Genomic DNA, 26,363 nt, shown 5'->3' with positions numbered 1-26,363 from the left:
TGAATATTTTGGGGGTAGACCAACGAAGGTACAACTCATAAAGCAATTAGAACCGACAAGAAAAGAATCGAATGAGCGTGTGGAAGCAGTTAAAAGGGAAGCTAAGGAGCAAATTGAAGAAATGAAGAAAGAAACGGATAATAAGATAGCAAAGTTGGAGAAACAATGGGCAGCACAATTTCAAATGTTGGTTGCAGCTCAAGGCTGACAATCAAATGATGCAAATCTAACCGTAAGTAGCTTATTTTTATATTTTAATATTACTAATCCAATAAATATGTGATCTCTTTATAAAGTATTCATATTAAGAAACAAAGCTTAATTTTTAAACGAATACTTTATTGTATCATTTTCTTATTTGTTTTCTTAATTGTTATTGTAGCTTGTGGAGTAGTGATGGAAGCATCAAAATCGATGGGGACATGAAGAATTATTTTTTCTCTTGCAAAAGTATATTGATATATTTGAATAAAGTGATGTTTCACTATTTTGGATGACACTGTTGAACCTTTGTTACATCTTTTTTCTAATATATTGCATTTATTACACAATTGAAGTTATATTGCTACCATATTGTCTATAAATTTCATGTCAAAAATGAATTCTCAACTACATTATATGGCTAACAATGTCGGTGGCAAATATTTCAATTAGTAGCTATGAAATTTTTGTATTTGTAGCTAAACGTACATATAATTGCCACGCAAATGAGAATATGGATACACATTTTTATTTCCGTAGCAAATGAAAAAAAATTCTTTTGCTACAATTTTGTCTCTCGTGACAAAAAGTATACACTTTTAGCTATGAACTTTTGAGTTCGTAGCTAGACATATACTTCTATAATTGCCACGTATCAAAACATCGCTACAAATTTACAATTTTCGTAGCAAATGAAGGTTCTTTTTAGCTATAATGCTATTTATTTCATAGCTAAAGGTACGGCTTCATAGCTACAATATGAAAATATTTGTGGCAAATACTTTAACTCATAGCTATGAATTGTTTAGTTCGTAACTAAATATGACTGTTATTGCCACGAAACTAAGCTATAGAAGTAGCCATAAAATTTGAGTTTGCGTGGCAAACAAATTAAATCTTTTGCTACAATAAAATACCTTGTGGCTACAATATGAAGACAACTGCAAAATTTGTTTGTCGTGGCAAAAGATTAAAGTCACTTGCTATGAGTCTATTTTCCGTGGCAGGAATTTTCTATCTTTGCAGCTACAACACAAAAAAAAATCGTAGCAATTAGTACAAATGCTTAGCCACGGACCATGTAAAGTTAGTACCTAACTTTTAGCTACGCTTAATTTTGCTACGAATGCTACGGAAAAAAAAAACGTGGCTAAAGTGTTTAGCCACAGAAAATTTTATCTTTAGCTACAACGTATTCTGTAGCAATAGATGCCATGTGTTGTAGTGGCGGTAATCCGAAGTCTAGAATTTCCGACCCTATTTTCCAGCGTGAATGATCTGAGAGAGGGAGACAACATTTGCCCTTTTCTTTTGGTCCGTGGAGAGAGGAAGAGCACAGAGTGGCAACAAGGAAGGGGAGCAAGAGAGGGAGCTCACCGGAGCAGAAAAGAACGAAGAGAGGGGTGGGGGGGGGGGGGGGGGGGGGGGGGAAGCCCATCGGCTTTGAGGAAAAAGATGAGAGAAAAATGAAAACCAAACAATTTATTGGATAACACACATATCACATTGAGCCCACCTTTTTTTAATTTATGCGCTTTTATTTCCTTTTTTGCCACATTAGCATTTGGGGTGGTATTTATTTCATTTCAAATAAGTAAAAGGGGTACATAAGCACCCGTAAAGTTAAATTGCTAAAGTGAGTTTTCATTCCAAATAAGTAAAAGGGGTACATAAGCACCCGTAAAGTTAAATTACTACAGTGAGTTTTGAGGATAAGTTTAGAGGGAATTTTATGTATTTTCTCATTTTCCAAATTTGTTTTCCCTAAAAGATATTGAAATATATTAATTATTGATATGGTAAAGCACTTTCATCATTTAAAGCAATCATTTTAGCCCAAGCCAAGAAGCCTAGAATTTAAAGATGAAGTGGGAGATAGCCACATCTCAACCAAGCCAAGGTTTAAAAATAAGCCTCTATCTAATAAGTATTTAAAAGGCAACTGAACTACTTTTCAATAAGTAAATAAAAATTTGATAATTTACTTATTAGTATTGTGGATGTCTATCTTTAGGAGAAAAGTTAGGATTAATAACTTTGGACTCAAGTTAGTCTTCCCCTATAATTATAAGAGTTCTCCTTCAATATAAATTCATCCCTCAAGAGAAATAAAGAAAATCTCCTCTCTTCTCTCTTTTCCTATAATATTCTTCTTCTCTTTTATTATTTTATAACACCTCCACTATACGACTATAATAACAATAAAAAACGCTTCTTTTTCGAATCAAGAAGCCATACAAGCTCGATGTTCTCATCGAAGATGTGTTTGGAATCAATTTATTACCATTTCTTGTTCAAACCACAACTTAATAAATAACATTCCTTTTCTTATATGTTCTTTCCTTCTCCTTAATGTTGTCACATAAGCTGTATAGCACTTTCCATATAGGCTCAAAGAATATCAGAAGAATCTTATTAAAGAAGCAGGTAAAACAGAAGGAAAGAAAATAATAGAACCTATCAAGGTCGTTTTCTAATGCTTCTTTGTATCTCACATCCAGGGTACTCAAAATTTACTGCTATATATCTGTAGTTTGTCTTGTAACTCAAAATTAAAGAAGCAGGTAATTCAATATATATTTCCCATCCAAGAAACTCATCATTTAAACCCCATAATAAAAGAAGCTAACAATGTCATTTTTAATTTGGGCTTATAACTACTTGGATTATACATGTTTTGGGGGTTTACCAAATATTCCACACGTGTTTGAACTTTTAAAATGTTGTTATCTACCAAAACCAGAAGAAAGCTAGTGTCGAGATAATTAACAAAAGATTGGAAGAGAGAGTAAATTCAATATTCATCAAACCCTTGTGTACATCTTTTCTGAAATGTCTCCTCTTTTAATTTGTGAACTCATGTTTACATGTTTTGCCTTGCCTACTTGGCCAGGAATGATGAGCTAATTAAATGTATAATGTACCCCCCTCTTATTTGGAAGAGGCTCCCCTCCAGTAGGCTTTGTGTCCAGTTTGTTCAGTGCTGTCCTAATCTACTTACACCTGTACATAATTAAATCTAAGGGTCAAAATATGCTTAACTAAATTACCTCATAAATCATGGTTAAACAAGACTTATTTTATTTTTTACTAAGTTAAGTATAGTTTTTGAATATATAAATTTTAATTTTAAAACAATCTAATCCAATAGTTAAACTAAGAGTACAACAAAATTTTCCAATCTTTTTCCGGAAAGAAATACCCACAACAATATTTTCGGATATTTCATCTTGCCATACAGAACTCTTAGTTTAACTTGTCATACAGAACTCTTGTCTCTCTTAATGGAAAAGGAACAAAGAAAGGGAAAGTGCTATATTCTTGAAAGCATCGAATTGAAAAGCGAAAAAGAGACATTTCACCACTTCCAGTCTAATTGAACGTTATTTCAGCAGTTTATTTCAGTCCACTAATTACTGGACTTCTAACCTGTTTGATCGAGCTTTTGGGATTTTTTTTTTTAATTTATTTAAAAAGTGCTTATATTAGAAAGTTGAGGTGTTTGACTAAGTTTTTAGGAAAAAGTGTTTTGGAGTAGTAATAGTAGCACAAGTTTTTTTTTAAATTTAAATCTTGTCCATCGTTGCTCATTGAGTATGGACTTGCATATATATATATATATAAGAATGCATTACAAAAGAGGGAATATAGGAACTCCTATATTCCAAAGCCTACAGAAGTTGGAACAGGCTCCAACATTTCCATGAGAGTAGGTTAGTAATCAAGCTCACAAAAATAAATCGTAGAGGAGAAGGTGTTAGCATATACACTCCTCAGGTGCAGCTATACAATATTTTGGGGACATCAAAAAGATAAGTTCTTTGCAATTGTCTATCTATGCTAAAAGAGTTCCTTTTTTTGTTTGGTACGAAATGATGGAAGGCCAAGTTTATCCATGTTGAAATCACCTTTAACCTCCTAGGCAACTGTGAGAATTTTGAGAACCAAGTAGGAGAAGTGCAACTCAGACCATAATTAGCCAAAGAATCAGCAACTCTATTTGCCTCACGAAAACAGTGTTGTATCTTAAAATCTTCAAGAAATTCCATATTTGATCTAATATCCACAATCACTGGTTGTAATCTCCAAGGAACAGAGGTAATGTTTTGGATCCATTTACTAAGCATTAGAGAGTCAGACAATAGTCAGTCTCAATCTCAATTCTGTTGAAACTATTATCCCTACACTATTTGAGGCCAGTGTTTAGAGCATGAGCTTCAGAAAGATTACTAGAGATAAATCCCAAATTAATGGAGAAAGCACCAACAAATTTTCCTTGACAATTTCTGGTCACACCTCCACCACCACTGAGACCTGGATTCCCTTTAGAGAAACCATCCGTATTCAACTTAATCCAATCAGTTCTATATAGGAGGTTGCCACTTTACTGCGATGACTTCAAAGTCAGGCCTCGCTTTGTCCAATAAATCATAAAAATGGAACCATCTCACGAATGGAGGTATTCTGGGGAACTGTTTGTGAGCCAGAAGGGTTAGTTGTTGATTGATTTGTAAGATAATGCCATTGGAAGACATCCTAGTATTCTCAAATATACTCTTGCACCTTGCTTTCCATATTTTCCAAATAATAATGCCAGGAGCAACTTCAAGGACTAATTTTTGGATAGAATTAAATGCCTTTGTCATCCACTACATCAGAATCAACTGTCTACGTTCCTCTTGTCCAGATCTTATACCCATCATCTGGTTGAAATGCTTCCACACTGTTCTACTGATTTTTCCTTTGCAAAATAGGTGTTCTTCATCTTCAATAGCAGGCAACACACAACAATCACATTTAGAGGGACTATGACAACCAAATCTTTTCAAATTATCATCCACAGCCACTTTGTGTTTTAAAAGTCTCCATAAGAAGAAAGAGATTTTAAAAGGACATTTCTTATGCCATATCATAGTATTGACAAAACAAGAATTATGGAATTGTCTAATGTTATTCCAAGAGGAGTTACAACTAAATCTCCCATCTGAAGAAGCAGCCCAAATTGGTTGATCTTCAAGATGTGGCGAGCTAATTATAACTCTCAGGATTTGTTGTACCTTCTCAAGGGGAAGAATATCAAGAAGTTTAGCAGAGTTACAACTTCCATTCACAATGTAATCAAACACATGAATTTTAATATAGGTAGAAGCATTTCCAAAGTCAACAAGCTTTCCATCACCCAATCAGTTATCCCACCAAAAACTTGAGGAACCGGAATGAATTTTCCAAGCAATTAAGTGATCAACTATGTGCCTGATATGGATCATTCTTCTCTAAGAATGAGATTGAGAATAGTTCCATTTCCTGGCCATAGGATGAACTCTCTGAGAGTCTTTGGCCTTCATAAATTCTATCCAAAGGGCAGAATTGGTTCTGAAAATCCACCACAATTTAGCAGCAAAAGCATCAGAAACATCTTGCAAAGCTCTTACTCCAATACCACACTCAGAAGTGGGGTAGCACATTTTCTCCCATGAAGACCAATGATATTTATTTTTGCCCTCAGAAGACCCCCACAAGAAATTAGCAAAAGCTTTTTCTATTTGTTGTAAAGTAGACTTTGGGGTTGGCGAATTGAAATAAGATGCATAGGCATTGCATTTAGCACATGTTTAATCAGAATGATCCTTCCCCCAGTAGATAGCAGCCTGTTCTGTCAGCTTTCAATTCTCTGGACAATTCTAGTAACCATGTCAGTGAAGAAATGAACCATTTTCCTTCCAACAAACAGAGGGCACCCTATCCAGCAAACAGAGGGCACCCTAGATAGGTTATAGGGAATTCCTTCTCCTGGAAATTCAAGAGTTTAGCCACAATATTTCTTCTCTTCCTTGGAGTATCATTAGCCATCAGAAAACAGCTTTTGGACTTGTTAATGAGTTGTCCAGAGTTCTGTAAATATTTGTTCAGCACATCCATAATCAACTATATGGTATAAGTCTTCCCTACACAAAAAATAATTATGTCATCAGCATAAGATAGATGGTTAATTTTAGGACCATTTGGATGCATATTAAAGCCAATAAATCTAGGATTATGAAATAAACTATTCAGAAGCCTAGTCAAAACTCCAGCTGCAATAATGAAAGGATAAGGAGAAATAGGTTCTCCCTGTTTCACTTCCCTATGGGATTGAAAAAATCCATGTCTTCTTCCATTAATGATAACCGAATACCACATATTGGAGAGAAGATTCCATATGATTTGGATCTATTTATCAACAAATCCCATTCTTCTCATGACAGTACACAGAAAGTTCCATGAAAGCCTATCATAGGCTTTGTTCATGTCCAGCTTGATAATCACATTCCCACCCTTGGTAGGCTTTTTAATATTGTGAATAATTTCTTGGGCAAGCAGACATTTTCCCCAATTGATCTATCTTTGACAAAGCCACTCTGGTTTTGAGAAATGATTCTAGGGATGACTCTTGAAAGTCTCTCATTGAGGACCTTAGAAACTATCTTCTGAGTTACATTGCTCAAACTGATTGGCCTGAAATCGAAAAAAGATTGAGGATTATCAGTTTTAGGAACAAGGCAAGTATTAGTAAAAAAATTAGGAAATTGTTGGCCCCTTAAGACAGCCTTAACCATTTAAACTATATCCTCTTTAATAATATCCCAAGCTTTCTGAAAGAAAAAACCATTCTTTTTTTTTTCTCTTTATTCAAAGTAAGCAGATCGAAAGCACGAAAAGGAATGTCTTAGCGTGCCCTTACTCTAATTCGAAATCCGTCTTGAACCTATCAGGTCCCGCTGAGCTATTGGGATCAATATCAAAAACTGCACTTTTAATCTCCTCTTGAGATGGTTCATCTGTGAGCATAGAATTATCATCCTCTGTGATCATTGTAGGTACTAGGTTGATCATTTCCATATCTACTTCCTTATCACCTTCCACCGATTGATCCTTTACTTGTGCTCTGAGAATGTTCAACCTCTTTCTTCTCCCCTTCACAATGCTATGGAAGTATTTAGTATTCTCATCGCCTTCCAAATACCAATCTAAATTGGCTTTTTGTCTCCAGTACTTGTCCACCACTTTGTGATGTGTAATAACCTCTGCTTTGGTGTTGTTTAGAGCCATTCTATCATTCTGGTCTAGAGACAACATCCACCTTTCTTCACAATCATTCACCATCAAATCTAATTGTTTTGTTTTGGTGAAATGTCTCTAATTTGAGCTTTTGACTAAACAGTGAGATCCTTACTTAGCCTTTTTAATTTTTGATGTACTATCCAGAAGATGTGGCCATTAACTTCAGTATTCCAACTCATCTTAACAGTAACATAGAATTCAGGTTATTCCTCCCAAAAGTTTAAAAACCTGAAATACTTAATATAGCTAGAATCTTCATTAGTAGCAGATATAAGTAAAAGGGCAATGATCAGAACTAATCCTAGTGAGATGGTGGATAGTAGTGTTAGGCAAAAAGTTAGACCATTCTTCATTAGCCAAGACCCTATCCAACCTCGTCCCAATGATATCTTTGTTCTTCCTTTCATTGCACCAAGTAAAATCATGACCTAAGTAACCCATATCAGATAAACCACAATCATTTGTGCAGTCTATAAAAGGCAGGCTTTTCCTCAATCTATGAGGATTACCCCTCCCCCCCCCCCCCCCCCAATATCTTTTCTTCTGCATTTAGGATGCTATTATAATCACCACATATAATCCATGGGTCCGAGAATGTAGAGGAAAAGGCCCTCATATAATCCCATAATTCTTCCCTATCTGCTAGTTTAGACTTTGCATAAACAGATGAGACAAATAAATTAGTATTAGAGACATTAGAATGGACTAAACAAGTAATCATTTGGGCATGGTTAGCATATACATTACAGTTCACAACAGAACTCCAAAAGATCCAGATCTTATTACCGATGTTAGAGAAACATTCATCCATTCCTAACATATTTTTGTAATGCTCAATAGAAGTATCCTGCAAAAAAGGTTCTTGTAAAGCAATAAAGGATACTTTATGAATTTTGACTAGGCATACCAATCTTTCACTTGCTGCTTGGGAGTTCATCCCGCTAATATTCCAATTAAGGATCTTAATCAATAAAAGGGATATTAGAGGTTTTTTGTGGGATGCCCTTTTGTGAACTTGTAGATAATTTGTTTTTGGTTTTTCCCGCCTTTTCATTAGTCTTGTTGGCTTCTTGGAAATAGACCTTCTTTCTGACACATCTCATCCAACGCTTTCTGCTTCTCATCTACATCTCTTCCTTTGCCTCCACTGGCTTTAATAAGCATTTCTGCTTCTTCATTAGAAGAGACTTCAGATTCTTCATATTCAATAGAGGAGTTATCAGCCCACTCATCTTCATGAGGATTTTTATTCTGAGAAAACTCTTTGTTCCCATCCCCTTTAAAAGCAGTGGAATTCGTCTCTTGTTGAGATTGAGTTTCACCCTTATCTTCAAGATTCTCAAACCTGTTTTTAGTTAAACTTTCAACCTCAGTGGTAGAGATCTGATGTTTTGGTCTGACCCTCTTTTTCCTTTCAGCTATCCATTTGGTATCACTAGCCTTCTTATCCTTTTCATTTTGAAACAAAGCCACATCAAGTGCATTGGATTCTTCAATACGGAACTCAATAATCTGATATGCATCTGCCCTTTGCTGCCCCTTATCTTCAACAAGTTGTTTTTTATAAACTAAAAGAAAAAAAAGGAATTTTTGACCGAAGTAATCCATTATTTAAACCAATTTACCAAAATAATATTTTTTTTAAAAAAAAATTACAGAACTAGAATAAACGTATTCTGCAGTAATGTATTAGACATTATTTTATTTCAAAAATTTAATGGGAAAAAAAGTTAGTGGTTGACGGTGTTAAAGGATAATACGTACTTGTGAGTAACGTTATATACTTCATATGTAACTGAGAGTAACGACTCTAAGAATCCAAGCACGAACAACTTTTGTACGAAATCTGACATTGATTGATTTTAAAGTCGTATCCCAGAGTAACGATTTCAGGCTAAAACGTAACTGACAGTAACGTTTCTACAATGATCCAGTGAGCGAGTTTAATCATTTGGTTTCGAAAGAATGAGATAAATCACTTTTATTATAGCTATTTTAATTGCAAACCAATTAGTAAAACGAGCTGACCATTTGATGATGAGTTCATAACGCCAAAATTTTAAATCATAGCTCCGCCTATATTTAGAACATATTATGTATATGGTGTTTGAGAGTGTTCCTTTATTTGGAAAGTTTATACACTTTAGAAAAAATTTACAGTGAATTTGGTCTTAGTTATAGATATTTAAGAAAATTTGTCCAATCAATTATAGATGTAGACAAAAAACTCAAGTGTTTGCATAAGAATTTTTATTGGTTTTATACGTATGATATCTCGCTTATATACGTCACAGAAAACTACATGTACATTAACAGTACATATTTTATTGTTGAATTGTAATTCATGTTATAATTATGATGACAATTGATATGTCATGTTTAAGCCTTGAAACACAGCTAATCAATACTTATGAACATTATAATGTAGGTCTTTTAAGATTCACTCCGATTCAATTTATGTATTTTCTTTAAATTCACTTTTTATATTTAATACTATTTTTTTATTCCGACATATAACATATAATAGGTTTAAAGTTATATAAGATATATTATAATATATTTATTAAAACCACAAAATTAAAAAAAATATATTTTCTTAAAATTTCGCATCTAATTAAATGAATACAAATAAAATGAAATATGACGTATTTATCTTTTTTATAACTTTTAGCCTGCACGGCCATAAGTTCACTCGATAGCATAATCTATCTCATTCTTTTGAAATCAAAATATTAAACTCAGCTCACTGGATCATTGTAGAAACGTTACTGTCAGTTACGTTTTAGCCTGAATTCGTAACTTTGGGTTACAACTTTTAAATCAATCATTGTCAGATTTCGTACAAAAGTTGTTCGTGCATGAATTATTAGAGTCGTTACTCTCAGTTACGTATTAAGGATAAAATGTTACTCACAAGTACGCATTATCCTTTAACACCGTCAACCGCTAACATTTTTGCCCGTTACATTTTTTGAATAAAATATTGCCTAACACGTTACTGAGGAATACGTTATTCTAGTTTTGTAAATTTTAAGAAAAACGTATTATTTTGGTGAATTGGTTTAAATAATGACTTACTTCGGTCATAAATTTAAAAAAAAAAAAGAAGAGATTTTTTCCCAGAAGCACTTTTGAAACGTTTACCTTTGAAACCTTTGCCAAGTAAAAGTACTAATTTAATATTGACAAAAATATTTTTCAAATTGATTAGCTCTCCAAAAATAAATTAAAAGAAGCATTTTGATAAAATCACTTTTCAAAATAAACAAATTTTAAAACTTGATGTAAGACTTATAAAAGAAGGGGATAAACACTAATTAAGTAGTGACCTCGAGTCACATCGTGGTAAGTATTGGGGCTAATAGGAATGCGTTTACTTTGGATTCTAATATTGCTTGCTTTGAACTGGTCCCTTTGAATTTATTATTACTACGTACTATAATATGGTGAGTTTGAAGCTTTTTCCAGGTTTGTCCCAGTCCTGTAATCATTTTGTCTATATTTCCCGCGGAAGAAAGAAATTAAACGAAGACGGTTTTTTTTCACTAAACTAGCTAAGCTAGGTCTGATTGGGTCATTTTATTCTATTTAAATTGCAAGAGGGTAAGAGATCTTATTTCCTCAACTGATAGCCTTATGATTTATTATGAATTTAAGATTTATGCACGGACATCATAAGTAGGCATAGGCATTGATCAATATGATTTGATTTTTTACTATTTCAATTTAATTTAATTTTTTCAAATTAAAAAGCCAAACCAAATCGAAGACCATTCGGGAACATTCATATGAAATTGGAACGATACAAAGAAGATTAGCATGATCCACACATAACATACAAAAAAAGAACAATAAATTTGGATTTTTCTTGAAAAGGTCTAATTTGCCCTTATGCTATTTGAAGTTGCTCAATTTTACCATATGTTATATTTTGGTTCCGTTTATATTTTGCAGTTAGCAAATCATCTTGTATTATTAATTGACGGAGCTACAACTTGATATGGTGATTCCACTTTGCAAAATACTTGGAGAAAAAATGTCCAAATTTATCCCTCTAATTTTAACTATGGCAAACTCTATTTGGCGTCGAGGAAAAATACAAAACTTCTCTCTAATACCAGAGTAAAATTAGTTATGTTCAAAGTATAACAGGGGGCAAAATTACTTAATTTCGATGGCACATTTAACTTTTGACCCTTTTCCTTTTATTCTTTAATGGTTGTGTGATTTCAGTTTGGTTTATTGCTTAGTCAAAAAAAAATTCTTTTACATGATTAAATGAAGAAATTAAATTAAATAGAAAATATAAAAGAGAACAAAAGAAAATAAAAATATAAGTGTGCCATTCAGACGAAATAAAAAAGAATATCGTTCACGGCTTAAACTCGGTGGAAGGATACAGTAGCAATAAACCAAATTGATATGAAAACCCAGCAACTGGGAAATTGATTTTAAAAAAAATAAAAAAATAAACACGACCCATAATTTTCTAGAACACACTTAATCTGGCTGTTATACCAAGTTTTTCACGATTCCCAATTAGATTGTTTTTTTGTTTTGATTTTTTTTTTTTAAAAAACATTTTCAAATACTAGCTAATTAACACCTACTTATGGATGGCACATTATATATATACTAGACGTCAAGGTATGAAAAGATTGTGCTTTGACATATTCATGTCAAATACATTTGCAAACGCTTCCCTTGACATTCATATAAATAATCAAGAATAATCAAAATTTAACATAAATTTCAACCTTGATCAATACATAATTACAGAAAGAGTATATTTAAAATATTTCTATCACTCCAAGTCACCCCATCCCAACTCTTCCGGCATGTAATGCCAGATATGAGCAAAAACACGAGATTACAATGGAAACCAAATAATTTTTATGTCAAACTAATTAAACTTTCCCTAAAAGGATGAACAAATATCTCCTCTATTTTCCTGAGTACATATATCCTAGATTGCTATTGATACATTTAAAAGTTTCTTAATTTCATTGTTTAATTTAAGGACGTATCGTCAGATTGTTAATATAATGGCTCTGCAAAGACTTATTATATATATACTCAATCCGTAGCCACGCCAAATGCAATTTTAGTCTGCGGGTATTCATTAGGAGGAGGAGGAGCATGAGCAAACTCTTTGCGACCTGCAAAGTTCCTTTGAGCAACTTGGCTTGTCATTTTAGTACGAGCATTGGTGCCTGGGTTTGGAGTTGGTGGACGAACAGGACGCCATTGTAGAGATTGTAACAAAAGATATTTGTTTCCCGTCAAAAAATCTACTACTTCTTTTACATTGTTATCGCTAAGAATTCGAGAAGCCACATTTGATGTGATGCTACTTAGAAGTATAAGCAGTAGCATTAATATCATTCTATTACTTTGAGATTTCATGTTTGATTTTGGCGGAACAAGAGTACTATGAAAGATATGTTTTGTTTCAGAGGGATGATGAGAATTTGGTTAATATGGTTACGAAGAGAATATGTAAGGGCTATTTAAACTCATGCAATAACGTGTTAGTAAGACCTGATACTTTTCTTTTTAAGTTTATGCAAGAATTTTGACTGTTGACTGTTTGGGTTCACTAAGAATTTTTGAATTGAATGAGTCATAGGAAGACGAAGATATTGCAATAAATAAAAAGGACCAGAAAACAAAAGATATGACGGGAAGGGAAAAGGTGAAAATTATTATGTGATAACACCACATGCAACAACTCAATCGCACCTTATGTTTAACTTTTGAGGGGAAAAAAAAAAAAGACTTACTTGGCACTTACAGAACAGAAAGTAAAAATTTACTCATATCGACTGTTTATATCAAACAAATAAATGCAAGACATGTGTTGGCGTATATATTTTTATCACTTAATCATGATTAATTAATGTAAAATTGATTTGGTGTAACACCCAGTGCAAGTAAATATTGATATTGTTGTTTTAATTTCTAATTTCAGAATATAATGTTCCCCTCAACTTTTCGTTCGAGGAGTCCTCTTTCAGAACCTCTAAAAAATGTACGATCTACAACAATTAATTTTGCATCAAGAACATAATCAAGGCTACACAAATATTGTAACAAGTGTGGTATTATATATATATATATATATATATATTGAATGTTCAATCTCTATAATTCTCTGATACTTCTTTTTAACCATTGGCCCAAGGGCTTGATGGCTTGATCCTTAATCTAATCATGATTTTCAACTAATTCCTGAAATGGATTAAAGGGATGATTTGGTTGATATCGGCGTAATCTTCGGGAAAAGTTGGCATTTCACAACAAAAAAAAAAAAAAAAACAATTAATTGAAGGTCAACAACTCAACATGAACTTAGTAGTGAAAGAAACAAGAGGCCGGTTAATCGTCATCAAGAGATTGTTTCAATGATCAACCCAAAACTGAGATAGAAACAATCAAGTCTCTAGAGCCATTGAGCATATACATGATCATGGATATTGAAAATGCAATTTGATTTCAGGTCATTGCTTGAGACCATGTTTTGAAGAGCATGGCAAATTTTTCGTCAACGAATAAGCTGATTACATTGCCACCTACAAAAGGTCTAATCAGAGTCAAATGGGTGTACAAGACCAAGTACAAACCAATTAAAAAGGTAGCTCGCTAAAGACTAGTCATTATTAAATGATACACACAGAACAATGCATTGTGATAGTTTGAAGAAGTTTAAACTGAGCCGTATTAAGAGAAATCAAAATTGACTAAACATCACTCGTAAGTTTGTTGATGCTACTGATTTTAGGAAATTGGTGGATAAACGTTAAAACATTCAAGAAGACAAAGTTTACCCTTAAAGTTAAAATTTTATTGACGCACCCTTTTTAGAACTCTCTCTGCAGGTTTTATGCCACTTAGGGGTGTACAAAGTAAACCGACAAACCACACCAAACCGATAAATCGAGTCAAACCGAGAAAAAAACCCGACTAGTGGTTTGGTTTTTTTTTTTTTTTTTCAATCCACTAGGCAGTGCCTAGGGGTAATTTTTATTAATCACTAAAAGCAAAACCTCAAAAACAAAAGTACAAGCAAGGGGGGCTAGGCCTTACCTTACTAATCCTAATGAGGTAATGAAACTCTATTAATTAACAAGCATGAAGAAAATAAGAGCTAGAGACAACTAGGTATTCTCTGATCATCACAGAGTTTATAATGAACTCTATAATGATATTGCGAATGAGGATGCTTAAGAAATGCAAAAACAAAAAAATTAAGAATAAAGTTGAGTTACCAACCTCAAACTTTATGTTATATATGTATGACCTAAAAAAGATAGCTTGCCCGTCTAAAGTAACTTGAAGTATTTTCTTTTTGTTTTCTTCTTCAAATCTGTCTAACAACACTTGATAGTTCATCACTTCTTCTGAGATTTATTGGATCTTGTTAAAGTTGTTGACACTATCATATGATTCTTCTTTGCCAGTCGCATTGGTAGGTGCCTTGGAACAAATTCCTCGTTCACCTTACCATCCCAACTATGTTGTCTTCCATGTGGCTTCTTTTTGCTTTTGTTGCTTTCACTTCTTTGTTGCCTAGGTGAGAGATCCCCATCCTTAGCCACCTTATTAAAACATATATCCAGCATATCCTCCTCATCATCCCCATCGAACATGTCATAGCCCAAGTCAATATCATAAGTTGTAGTTGAATTAACTCCTGAAACTACAGTTCTTAGCTCAGGGCTCTTTGCCAATACTCCCATATCCTTGTTGGTAATGGACAAGCTCTTGGTAGAGTTATCAATTACCTTTAATGTATCTCTAATTGTCATAGATGGATTTGCCTTACTTGAAGGCACAAATACGGGTGCTTGAGGACTTAACTTACTCCTAGGAGGAGAAGTAATATGCTCCTCTTCCTCAACTGAATCTGCCCACCTATGAGGGCTCGTTTCCCCTGTTTTTTCCTCCGAAACAATTAAATTGTTTGTAGCTTGCATAAAAGTATTATTTTTCTCCACACACTGCTCCAGTTGAAATTTTTCAGTACTGGACAATGGTTCAAAAACATTTTGAGTTGGTAGAATTAAATTAGGATCGATGCACGACTGAACATTTCCTGTCGCACCCTTTCCCCGACTTGGAGAACTAGCTGAGGAGCCAATACGACTTCCGCCTGAATTTTTGTGTGCAACCAATGTCCAATTTTTAATTCCATTCTCGTTTTCAACTTGCAAAACATGCTGCCCAGATTTTTCAGCAATTTTAACATCACCTGTATCAATCAGTTTTTGCCCCGAATCAAGTCGTGACGCATCGACCACAACTCTTGGTGTTGCCCCTGCTTTTTCAATTGCATTGCTATTTAATTGCTGACCAAATTCTTCCATATCAGTAGCACCAATATTAAGAGCCATTAATGGCGATTTATCTACTGTAGCACCAACTGGTTTTGACACTAAACCAGTATCCAAGTCCGCCTCCATTGTGGCTGCACGATTTTGCAATGGACTCTCTGATACACCTCCTTTTCCAGAAGCTATTTCATGAACAATATTACTTGTATCAACCTCCATTGTGACTGCACGATTTTGCTCAGAATTGGCAGCACCCACTACCTCAATTCGATCGACGTTTGCGACTTCAGATTGCGCTTTCGCCGCTTCCCTAACTGTCGTCAACTGCTGCCCAGAATTTTGCGAAAGCACCTCCGAGACACCTCTATTTCCATAATTTTCACCTGATGCACGATTTTGCTCATAAGTGGAAGCAACCAGTGCACTAGTTCCTCCGTTTCCAAGTTGTTGCTGCCCTGCTTTGCTAATCGACACACCATTCAAATTCGCATCATTATTTTGAATTTCAAATAATGCATTACTAACAGTGGGACTCGAAAGATCTACTCCTTTTACTGCCTGATTAGTCCCTTTTTTAAATTTTTTCACATCTAAAATTGTACGCAAATCGCCTTGAAATTTTTCAACACTTCCATCATCTTCCCCATTAGCTTGATTGTTATTTTTATGTCTTTTCAATAACAGACGACAACTACCTTCATCATGACCTTGGTGCTTACAATTGTTGCAATACAAAGGCAAATTATCATAGACAATCTCCTGGAAAATCTCGACAACTTTACCAGATTTTCCATCCACGAACTGCGGCCTTATACGATTTGGAAGCTTATCTAATAGATCGAGTATGACCTTTACCCTAGCTGTGCTAGGTCTTGATTTAATTTGAGTTGCTTTATCTATAGCTATTGGTTTCCCAACAGCAGACGCTATAGACAATAAAGACTTCTTTGCAAACAAATCAGGAGATAAATCAGGTAAAGAAATCCATACCACAGCCTTAGTCGTTTCCTCCTTAGGATTAAATCCAATGGACCATGGAAATACCCTATATTGATGTTCTTGTCCATTGTAGAGCAGATAGTTAACTGAGCGAGATAGAGCTAGTACAAAATCTTCATATTGGTCAAACCTCAACAAGATTTGCCTTGGAGCAAGTAAGCCAATTAAGCAATTGGCCTTGGTACCAAGATGTTTTGGCAGAAGTGACCTTAAGTCCTTTAAATCTGGCGCTCCATGAGATAATTTAACCACCACTGCTTGATGCAATCCTTCTTCGATGGCAAAATCTTGTCTTTCCTCTATTGAAAACGTGATAGTAGGTTCTCCATGAACTGTTTTGATGGGTTTTAGTATGGTTTTTGTGGTAACTTGGGCAAATTGTTTAGGATTTAGGAGATTTGCATAAAAAATGGATGTATTAGAGGTTGGATTTGTCTCTCCCACAGCCAAAGGCCGGGGAGAGGGCGTTGCAGCCATGGCTGCTCTAGGGTTTTTCAAAAGTCATGGAGGAGAGAGGAGAGAGGAGACAGTGGTTTGGTTTGACTTGGTTTGGTGTTGGTTTTAACTAAAAAAAGTCAAACCGAACCAAACCAACCCGACATTACATGTATTCAATTTTTACAATATTTTATACATAAAAATATTTATTTGTAAAGTAATTTATAAATATTTCTTAAATTTTTTATCTATTATCATATTATTCAAGCTTGAACTTAGAATTTTGAATGTCAATAAGTTTTATATCCTATGGATGTTAGTAACTCAAATAAAGTCCAAACCAAAACCAACTCAACACTAATCCTAACAAAAGAAATTCAATTTACCACTAGAAATGACAATAATGTTGGATATCTATTCTTTAGTTTTGCATAATTGATTTAGAGAGTAAAAATACATAACTTAAGTTTTTTTCTTTGTCATATAATAAATACTTATTTTAGCATGACTTAGTATTTTTAGATTATGGTCATTTTATTTTATGACTTGTTAATTAGCAATATTTATTTTAACCGATTATATTAGCTTTTGTTGAATATTTGAATACAATGTCATCACTCTTCTCACATTTGGTGTTATTTTCTTAAGAAATGCCTTAATTATATAATTGTATCTTACTAGGACTAAAGAAATATTTAAAGTAAAAGTTATATGTTTTGTATCAAGACTATTCCGAAAAACAAAACCCGAAAAATTCGAGAAAACCGAACAACCCGAGAAAACCCGAGGTTGAAAAGCCCGAATTTTATTGGTTTGGTTTGGTGTATAAATTTTAAAACCCGACGCAATTGGTTTGATTTGATGTTTAAAAAATTCAAACCAACCCGGTCCATGTACACCCCTAATGCCACTGAAAATTGAGTTCCTTCTTTCTCATGTTGTGGAAATTTATTGTCCCTCATGTTGCAAACTGCAATGGTATTTCTAAGTTCACTTTATGATTGTCATGTTTAGTTGTATCTCTATACCTTGTCATGTGTGCCAGTGTATAGTGAGATGATTACCTAAAAAAAGAGGATGGAGGAACATGACTTGAGTAGCTTTACCTAACACTACAACAAATTTCATTATTTGTGATGAATTATTTTGTCACTTAAAAGTCATATTTCATCACAAAAGATCTTTCGTGACAAAAAAAAGTTCGTCAATCTTTCGTCTGTAAAAGTGGGTCGCTAAAAGTATATGGAGACAACTTAGTGTTTCGTCGCTGAATAAAGTTATATTAACTACAAAATAAAATTTCGTCCCAAATGAGTAGTATTTATGACAAACCTATTTGTCATGCATAGCGTAAAAGTTTTGTAGCTAAAAATATTGTACGTCACTAAAAATGTGGTTATTACCGAGAAATCTAATTTGTCACTAACTATAATTTTAATTAGTGATGATACAGATTGTCTTTAAAGCTATGCATAATTTGTAGTTAAAAGAATGTGATTACGTCACTAAACGCTATATGCTTTGTGTACGAAAGGAAATTTTCATCTCTAAATAATCAAATTAGTGACAAATTTGTCTTTCTAGGAAAGGCACCAATTTCATCGTTGAATCTTTTTTTTTTTTTTTTTTTTTTGTCAAGACTAATTCGTCACTATACATTACGTTAATTTGTGAAAATTTCAATTGTCATCAAATAAAGTTAATTTTTTTATTAAAAATATAATTATGTTATTAATATAAAGGCCATTATGGAATAAATTACTTTTTTCACTGAATTTAAAATTTGATGCAGGATGAAAATGTGCAATACAATCTACTTTCCGTAAATAGATACTTTGTGATCAAAAGCGTACTAGGGAGTATTTAAATCTTTAAATAAAAGACATCACAAAAGTCATACAAAACCAACTGCTAATTACATCTATAATTATGCGATAACATATTGGTCCAAAATTGAGTAAATAGAGTGAAATCACTAATCATAAAAAATCTAATTGAAATACATGAATAATGATAACTTGAAAAAGAAAAAGTATGTTGCTTCCTCATGTGCTAATGCAACATCTTTAAACTAAAAACTTCACTCTTGAGACACTTTTTGCACCTTCATGTGCCTGTGTGAAAAGAAAAAAAATCATAATTTAGTATATACTTTTTTGATATCATGATTTAAGCAAAGTACATCTTCAATCTTTAATCATAAAACTAATATTAATTAGTGAAGAAAACAAAAGAATGAGAAAGAAATAGTAACTTCTATATAAAATAGTTAACTATTCGATTATAAGGGTCAATAAAAACCTACCTCCTTATTAAAAGGATGTTAAGAATTCCTCCATTAAGACAAATTATGTGCTGGAGTTGAAAACTCTATAGAATAACTGTTCCTTGTGCTAACTGAAATAAATATTCAAATAAAAATTATAATAGGAACTTTTATTAGGTAGAGATATTGATGAGTAAAAACTACACAAGAGAGGGGTTAATTTACAACGACTGTTGGATGACCATCAGGTGGGGAAATAGCAAGACATTGAGAGAGAAAAAAACAGAAATACACGCAGGGAATTCTTTTTTCTTTGGAGTGTATGTAGTAGCATTTGAATTGGATACTTCAAGTTTATCTGAGTGGGGTTGGTCGTGGGTTACAGGGAGGGAATATGGGGAATGGGTGACATAGGGAATTTTACACCAAAATATTAGAGGGAAGTCAAAATAATTGAAAGTCAACTTTTGTTATTTTACTTTCCCTCCAATATTTCATGTCAAATTCCCATACTTAAAAAAATAAAAAAGAGCTTAAACGACTTACCATTAAATATTAAAATTATATTCCTATCTTTGATTTTTGTATTATGAATGGTTTCAACACTTTTTACCTCACAAAGTCACTTTGAAAACAATTTTGTATAAGCTTAAGTGATTAAAACACCCCCAAACTTGGCACGAATTGAAACTTTAGTCCCCAAACTATTGCTCCACTTCAAGAAACTCCTAAACTTGGCAAAATGGGTTTTAATTCATCCCCGAGCTGCCACGTGGCACAGCAAGTGTAGTCACACGCCAACAGGCGCGTGAGGGTGCCACGTCAGTTTTTTTTTTTAAAGAAAATAAAAATCAATTTTGGAAATTCATAAAAAAGTATAAATTTTAAAAATCAGAAAAAACTATTTTTTTTAAATGTGGAAAACCCATTTTTTAAAAATAAATCTGGACTGAATTTTTTATTAAAAAATCTAGAACTTTTTAAATCTTGAAAACTGAGAAACCTGTTATTTTTTTTTTTAAATCTGGAAATTTTATTTTTTTTAATTAAAAAACCTGGAAAACTAAATAAACCCATTTTTCTAAAAAAGAATTTGAAAAATTGAATTTTTGATTAAAAACCTCGACTTTTTTAAAATTTGGGATACTGATTTTTTTAAGAATAAAGTGGAAAACTGATAATTGTTTTCTAGATTTAAAAACTAATCTAATTTTCCGGGATTTTTTTTTTTTAAAAAATGGGTTTTCTACATTTTAAAAAAAATCAGTTTTTCCAGTTTTTTTTTTTTTTTTTTTTTTTTTTTTTTTTTTTTTTTTTTTAAAGAAGTGTCTTAAAAGAATCATGAAAATCTAGATTTTTTAGGACACTTTTAAAAAAATATCAAGTTTTCATTTAAAAAAAAATCCATTTTTCACAGATATTTTAATTAAAACTGTAGTTTTTCAGTTTTTTTTTTAATCAAATTTTCCAGATTTAAAATAAATATTTCATTGTTCCAGATTTTTTATATAAAAAAAAATCAGTTTTACATTTTTTTTCAAAACAATTTATTTATGTGGAGGACACATAGGATGAAAATGCCATGTGGCATTAATATTTTACACGTGAAGACCACATAAGCCTTATTTTACCGCTGGACCCGCGAGTGACTACACTCACTCCAGGTCATGAGCTCAGGGGTGTAATAAAACCCATTTAGCCGAGTTTAGGGGTGTCTTGAAGTCCATCAATAGTTTGGGGATTGAAGCTGCAAAACATGCCAAGTTCAGGGGCATTTTAGTCACTTAAGCCTTTTGTATATGATCGATATCATATATGCACATGAGTAGGCTTAATGTTAGGATACTTGTACATATTATTGGTAAGGTAGCACAAATTTGTATATTTAAAATAGATTAATTACAAGTTTAATGACAATACAATTAAAGTAATTCCGGGCTTGTGTGACCCATACAACGTCAAAAATAAGTAGAATATGGTACCATGAGTATGGGATAAGTTTAAGGCATCGGGTGCTGGTCGCGTCTCTTTTAATCTGGGGGTGACATTAATACTGAAGAGTCTCAAATAAATGAAATAAATAATGATTGAGATAAATTGTTTCTCGAAGTAACTATTACCAATACAGCGACAGAATCATGGCCAATTTATTTAAGAAATAATAATAATGCAAAATTATGTGATAGAGCTACGATAAAAAAATTATCTTAAAAACTTTTCATATAATAAATATATTATCTATTGTAATGGATTAGTGATAGATTTACTATCACGATTTTAATTTATCTGATCATTAGAGATACACAGTGCGCTAATCATTACAAAAATTGTATTGAATATATATTTTGGAATGGTTTTTTGAGTTATGAAGTAGAAATTAGAACATATAAAACATATTCGACGTAAAACATTTTTCAAAATACTTTGTTGAACATAAAATTTATTATGCATTTTTCAATTTTGACTCTCCAAATTTTAAGTTAACTTATTAAGTGGGCATATGGCCATAGAAACCAAATTTTTTTTACTTTATTTGAAATTTCTGAAGTTGAAGTTGAAGATGGAGTTGTGTTTGGTTATAGTTTTGTAACGAATATTTGATTATTTGAATGTACTAAAAGTGAAAAAAAGTGAAAACAAGGTTTTAGGCTTTTTCCAAATACAACTTCAAGTTGTATTTGAAATTTTCATGGTCAAACGGTGATTTTCAAATAAAATGAAAAAAAAATCCGAAAAAAAGTGAATAATTCTCATGACCAAACAGGCACTAAGCTTTGTGAATTTTAAAAAGAGCATACATATCTATGTATTATTATTATAAAATTTAAAAATACTTTTCATATTATTTTGGTGCTATTTTGTCATTTCATTTGCCAAAATACCTTAATATATATTACATGTATACTTTATATAATTTGAGTATTAATTTTATTTATGTAAATTAAATACATATTATTTCTTAAAGTACAAAATGTATTTAATTTTTAGAAAATTACAAATCATTTCAAAATAAAGAATTGTCTAATTACATACGTAGTTAAAATTACTAACTTATAACTATTTACGGCTTATTACTATTCATTTAGTCTATTTACGGTATTTAATGTTACCTTGTTTAGTCCAAGAAGTTTGTTTAATTTATTTGATACATAATTAAATCTCATTTTTACTCAAATTTGGTCAATTTTTAAAATTATATTTGAATTTGGTTTAATTGTGCAAGAAATTGATATTAATTTAAAACAAATTGACTATTCTGGAAACTAATGGCTATGATTGAAATAATTTTGGTTACGAGTTAAAATGAATTTGGTTACAATTGCAAGATTCAGATAAATGAAATAAAAAATTATTGAGATAAATTATTTCTCATAGTAATTCTTACCAATACAGTGACAAAATCATGGCAAATTATTTGAAAAACAACAATAATAATAATGCAAATTTATGTGATAGAGTATCGTAAAAACCTTTCTTATAATAAATATATTATCTATTATAATGGATTAGCGATAGATTTACTATCACGACTTTAATACAATTGATCATTAGAGATGTGTAGTGTGCTAATCATTACAAAAATTATACTGTAGTGTGCTAATCATTGCAAAAATTATACTGTAGTGTGCTAATCATTGCAAAAATTATAATATATATATATATATATATATATATATATATATATATATATATATATATATATATTAGAATGATTTTTGAGTTATGAAGTAGAAATTTGAAATATAAAAATCTATGACGTAAAACATTTTTCAAACTATTTTATTGAACATAAAATTAATTATGCATATATGTGTAGACATCATATTATAACTCTCCACATTTTACGTTAATTTATTAAGCTCCGTGACCTCTAAACATAGTAGAAATATCTATTGATTACTATTATAAAAGTCAAAAATATTTTTCATATTATTTTGGTGCTATTTACCATTTCATTTGGCCAAATACCTTAATCTATATTATGTATATATTTTATATAATTTATATTAATTTTGTTTATGTATATTAGTTACATATTATTTCCTAAAGTACAAAATGTATTTGATGTTTTGAAGTATTAATTTTGTGTATGTATATTAGTTACATATTATTTCCTAAAGTACAAAATGTATTTGATGTTTAAAAATTACAAATCGTTTCAAAATAAAAACTTGCCTAGTTACATACACATTTAGAATTATTAAGTTATAACTATTTACGGCCAATTACTATTTATTTAGTCTATTTACAGTATTTATAGTTTTATCTTTGTTTAGTCCAAAAAGTTTAATTAATTAATTTGATACATAACTCAATTTCAATTTTACTCCAATTTGGTCAATTTAAAATTATATTTTAATTTGACTACTGGCAACTTAATGGCTATGATTGAAATAATTTTGCCTATGAATTAAATAGAATTTGGCTACAATTGCAAGGTTCAAATAAATGAAATTGAAAATGATTGAGATAAACAGTTTCTCACAGTAAGTCTTACCAATACAGTGACAGAATGATGGCCAAATAATTTGAAAAATAATAATAATGCAAAATTTTGTGATAGAACTACGACCAAAAGAAAAAGAATTGCTCATATAATAAATATATTATGTATTGTAATGGATTAGTGATAGATTTACTATCGCGATTTTAATATAACTGGTCATTAGAGATGTTCAGTGTGCTAGTCATTACAAAAATTGTATTGAATATATATATATATATATATATATATATATATATATATATATATATATATATATATATATATATATATATATAGACACACACGCACACACATTCGCACAGTCAAGTCTCTCTATAATATTGTTCGAATTTATTTTTAATTGTTATACAGTCATAACAACATTTGACATTTAAATAATAGTTGGTCGTTACAGCAAAAAAGATGCATAAAATCGAATTTTTATCTTTTAATGTCATAAAAAATAATAAAATTATTTAAATATTTAACCTCAAAGATATGGATACTTCACTAATTAAACATTGGAAAAAGTTAATACAATTTCTATAAATTCATGATTGAATGTATAAAGTTTTTAAGTTCTATGGCCCACATTTTAAATCTACTTGAAAATTAAATTCTTTGAAGATTGATGGAAGAAATTTATAATTATAGCTTGTTTAAAAAAGATTAGAAGTAATTAGAGATTTGTTTCTTTGCTTGCTCTAAATAATAGGATTCATACTCCTTATTCACTTTGTTTTCTTTCTTGAAATATTTATAAATAAAAATAGAAGACAATGATATTTTTAGATTACAAATATATATATTCATATGTAATATTTTGTCACAAATATAATATATTAAATTAAATATGTTTAATTTAAAATCTCTACACTTGTTATAGTAATCATAGATATTCTATTTTTTTTTTTTAAATATGGTCAATTATTATATTACCAAAAGAAGAATATAGTTGTTATAAGAGGGTTTACAAAGAGCGTACTGTTATAAAGTTAGTTGTTGCTGTTATATGTAAAATGCTGTCATAGAGAAGTAAAGTGTAACATAAAATATCTATTCCGAAAAATTTAACTGTTATAGAGAGGTGTTGTTATAGAAATGTCTGACTGTATATATATTTAGTATGATTTTTTGAGTTATGAAGTAAGAATTAGACCATATAAAATATCTATATCCAGTAACAAAATTGAAACATTTTATTGAATGTAAAATTAATTATGCATATATGTGTTGACATTCAATTTTGGATCTCCACGTTTTAATTTAATTTATTAAGTTTCATGAATTTAAACTGATTAGAAATATCTACTTATTATTACTCCTATTATAAAAGTCCAAAATAATTTTCATATTATTTTTGTGCTATTTTGTCATTTCATTTGACAAAATACCCTAATATACATACATAATATATATCAAATAAATTACATATTATACAAAATGTATTTGTTATTTAGAAATTACAAATCAGTTAAAAATAATAATTGTCTGATTACATACATATTCAATCAGAAAATTACTAATTTATAACTATTTACGGCTTATTACTATATATGTAAGCTATGTACGGTATTTGTTTTATCTTTGTTTAGTCCTAAAAGTTTAATTAATTAATTTAATACATAATTCAATCTCAATTTCACTCTAATTTGGTCAATTTTTAATATTATATTTGAATTTGGTTTAATTATGCAAGAAATTGATTTTACTTTAAAACAAAATGACTAGTCTGGCAATTAATTGCTATGCTTGAAATAATTTTGGCTACGAGTTAAATAGAATTTGATTACAAATGCAAGGTTCAAAATTTGGCCTAATTGTCCAACGTTTGGCAGTCTAGACCCTATTCAATGCAACAATCTGCTTGTGTGTTGCATGTTTATTGATGGATAAAACTCTAAATTTTATTTTATCAGATTAAAGATATGTCTATCATTGATGATCTTTCAATTTATAATTACGAATGTTTTTCGTAGCCAATAATTTCACTACTCAACTATGAAATTTATGAATTTATGTCGTAACCGTTTGAAATATGTATTTTCTGTGACAAAATTTCGTCGTCACTAAATTTTAGGTTAAATAGAGACAATAATACGATCGTAATAATTGTTTCAACTATTAGTGACAAAAATAAAGGTTACAATTAAATACAAAATTTTTGGCTACAATGTACAATGATTAACTACAAATACTAATTCATCATTATTGTATGAATGTATTTTTTGTGACGAAAGGTTTTCTTGTCTAAAATTTAACTAATTTAGGACAAAAAATGGTTCGTCACAAATTGGGTACATCATTTATGACAAAATAGTGTGTCACTGATAATTTTAAATTCGTGACTAATAGTACTCAATAAATGGCGCCAACTTATTTTTTGGTGGTAAATTTTAGTGGACAAAACTTTGCTACGACTTTTTGTGTTTCGTCATTAAAAGTATGTGCCTCATGTATTTAAAGACGAAATATAATTTTCATCACGGAAAATGAATAATTGGTGACGAATTCCATGTCGTAGCTAGTAATTTCGTAG

General features: G+C 31.2%; 1 protein-coding gene across 4 annotated transcripts; it reads right to left on the bottom strand.

The window, feature by feature from the left end:
* Positions 1–5,083: 5,083 nt before the first annotated feature.
* LOC132611026 (uncharacterized) lies at positions 5,084–8,813 on the bottom strand. 4 transcript variants are annotated; one of them, XR_009571434.1, is made up of 2 exons: positions 8,089–8,813; positions 5,084–6,696 (listed from the first exon to the last, which is right to left on the bottom strand). XR_009571434.1 is itself a non-coding variant. In XM_060325440.1 (2 exons), the coding sequence occupies exons 1-2, from the start codon at positions 7,342–7,344 to the stop codon at positions 6,504–6,506; spliced, it is 615 nt and encodes a 204-aa protein (XP_060181423.1). In that variant the 5' UTR covers positions 7,345–7,813; the 3' UTR covers positions 5,084–6,503. The 4 variants fall into 4 exon arrangements, 1 of the variants encoding a protein (XP_060181423.1); XR_009571436.1 differs by having other exon boundaries at positions 5,084–6,146; XR_009571435.1 differs by having other exon boundaries at positions 8,210–8,813.
* Between the last annotated feature and the right edge of the window lie 17,550 nt (positions 8,814–26,363).

The sequence above is a fragment of the Lycium barbarum genome, chromosome 9 (assembly GCF_019175385.1).
Source record: "Lycium barbarum isolate Lr01 chromosome 9, ASM1917538v2, whole genome shotgun sequence".
Taxonomy (NCBI): Eukaryota; Viridiplantae; Streptophyta; class Magnoliopsida; order Solanales; family Solanaceae; genus Lycium; species Lycium barbarum.
This window is presented reverse-complemented; position numbering and strand designations above follow the sequence as displayed.

Excerpts from the sequence above, each read along its gene's own strand:
- LOC132611026 (XM_060325440.1), bottom strand. The coding sequence starts at position 7,344 with ATGGTGAATGATTGTGAAGAAAGGTGGATGTTGTCTCTAGACCAGAAT. Across the intron at positions 6,697-6,922 it reads AAGACGGATTTCGAATTAGA|GCCAATCAGTTTGAGCAATG; the intron begins GTAAGGGCACGC and ends TTTCGATTTCAG.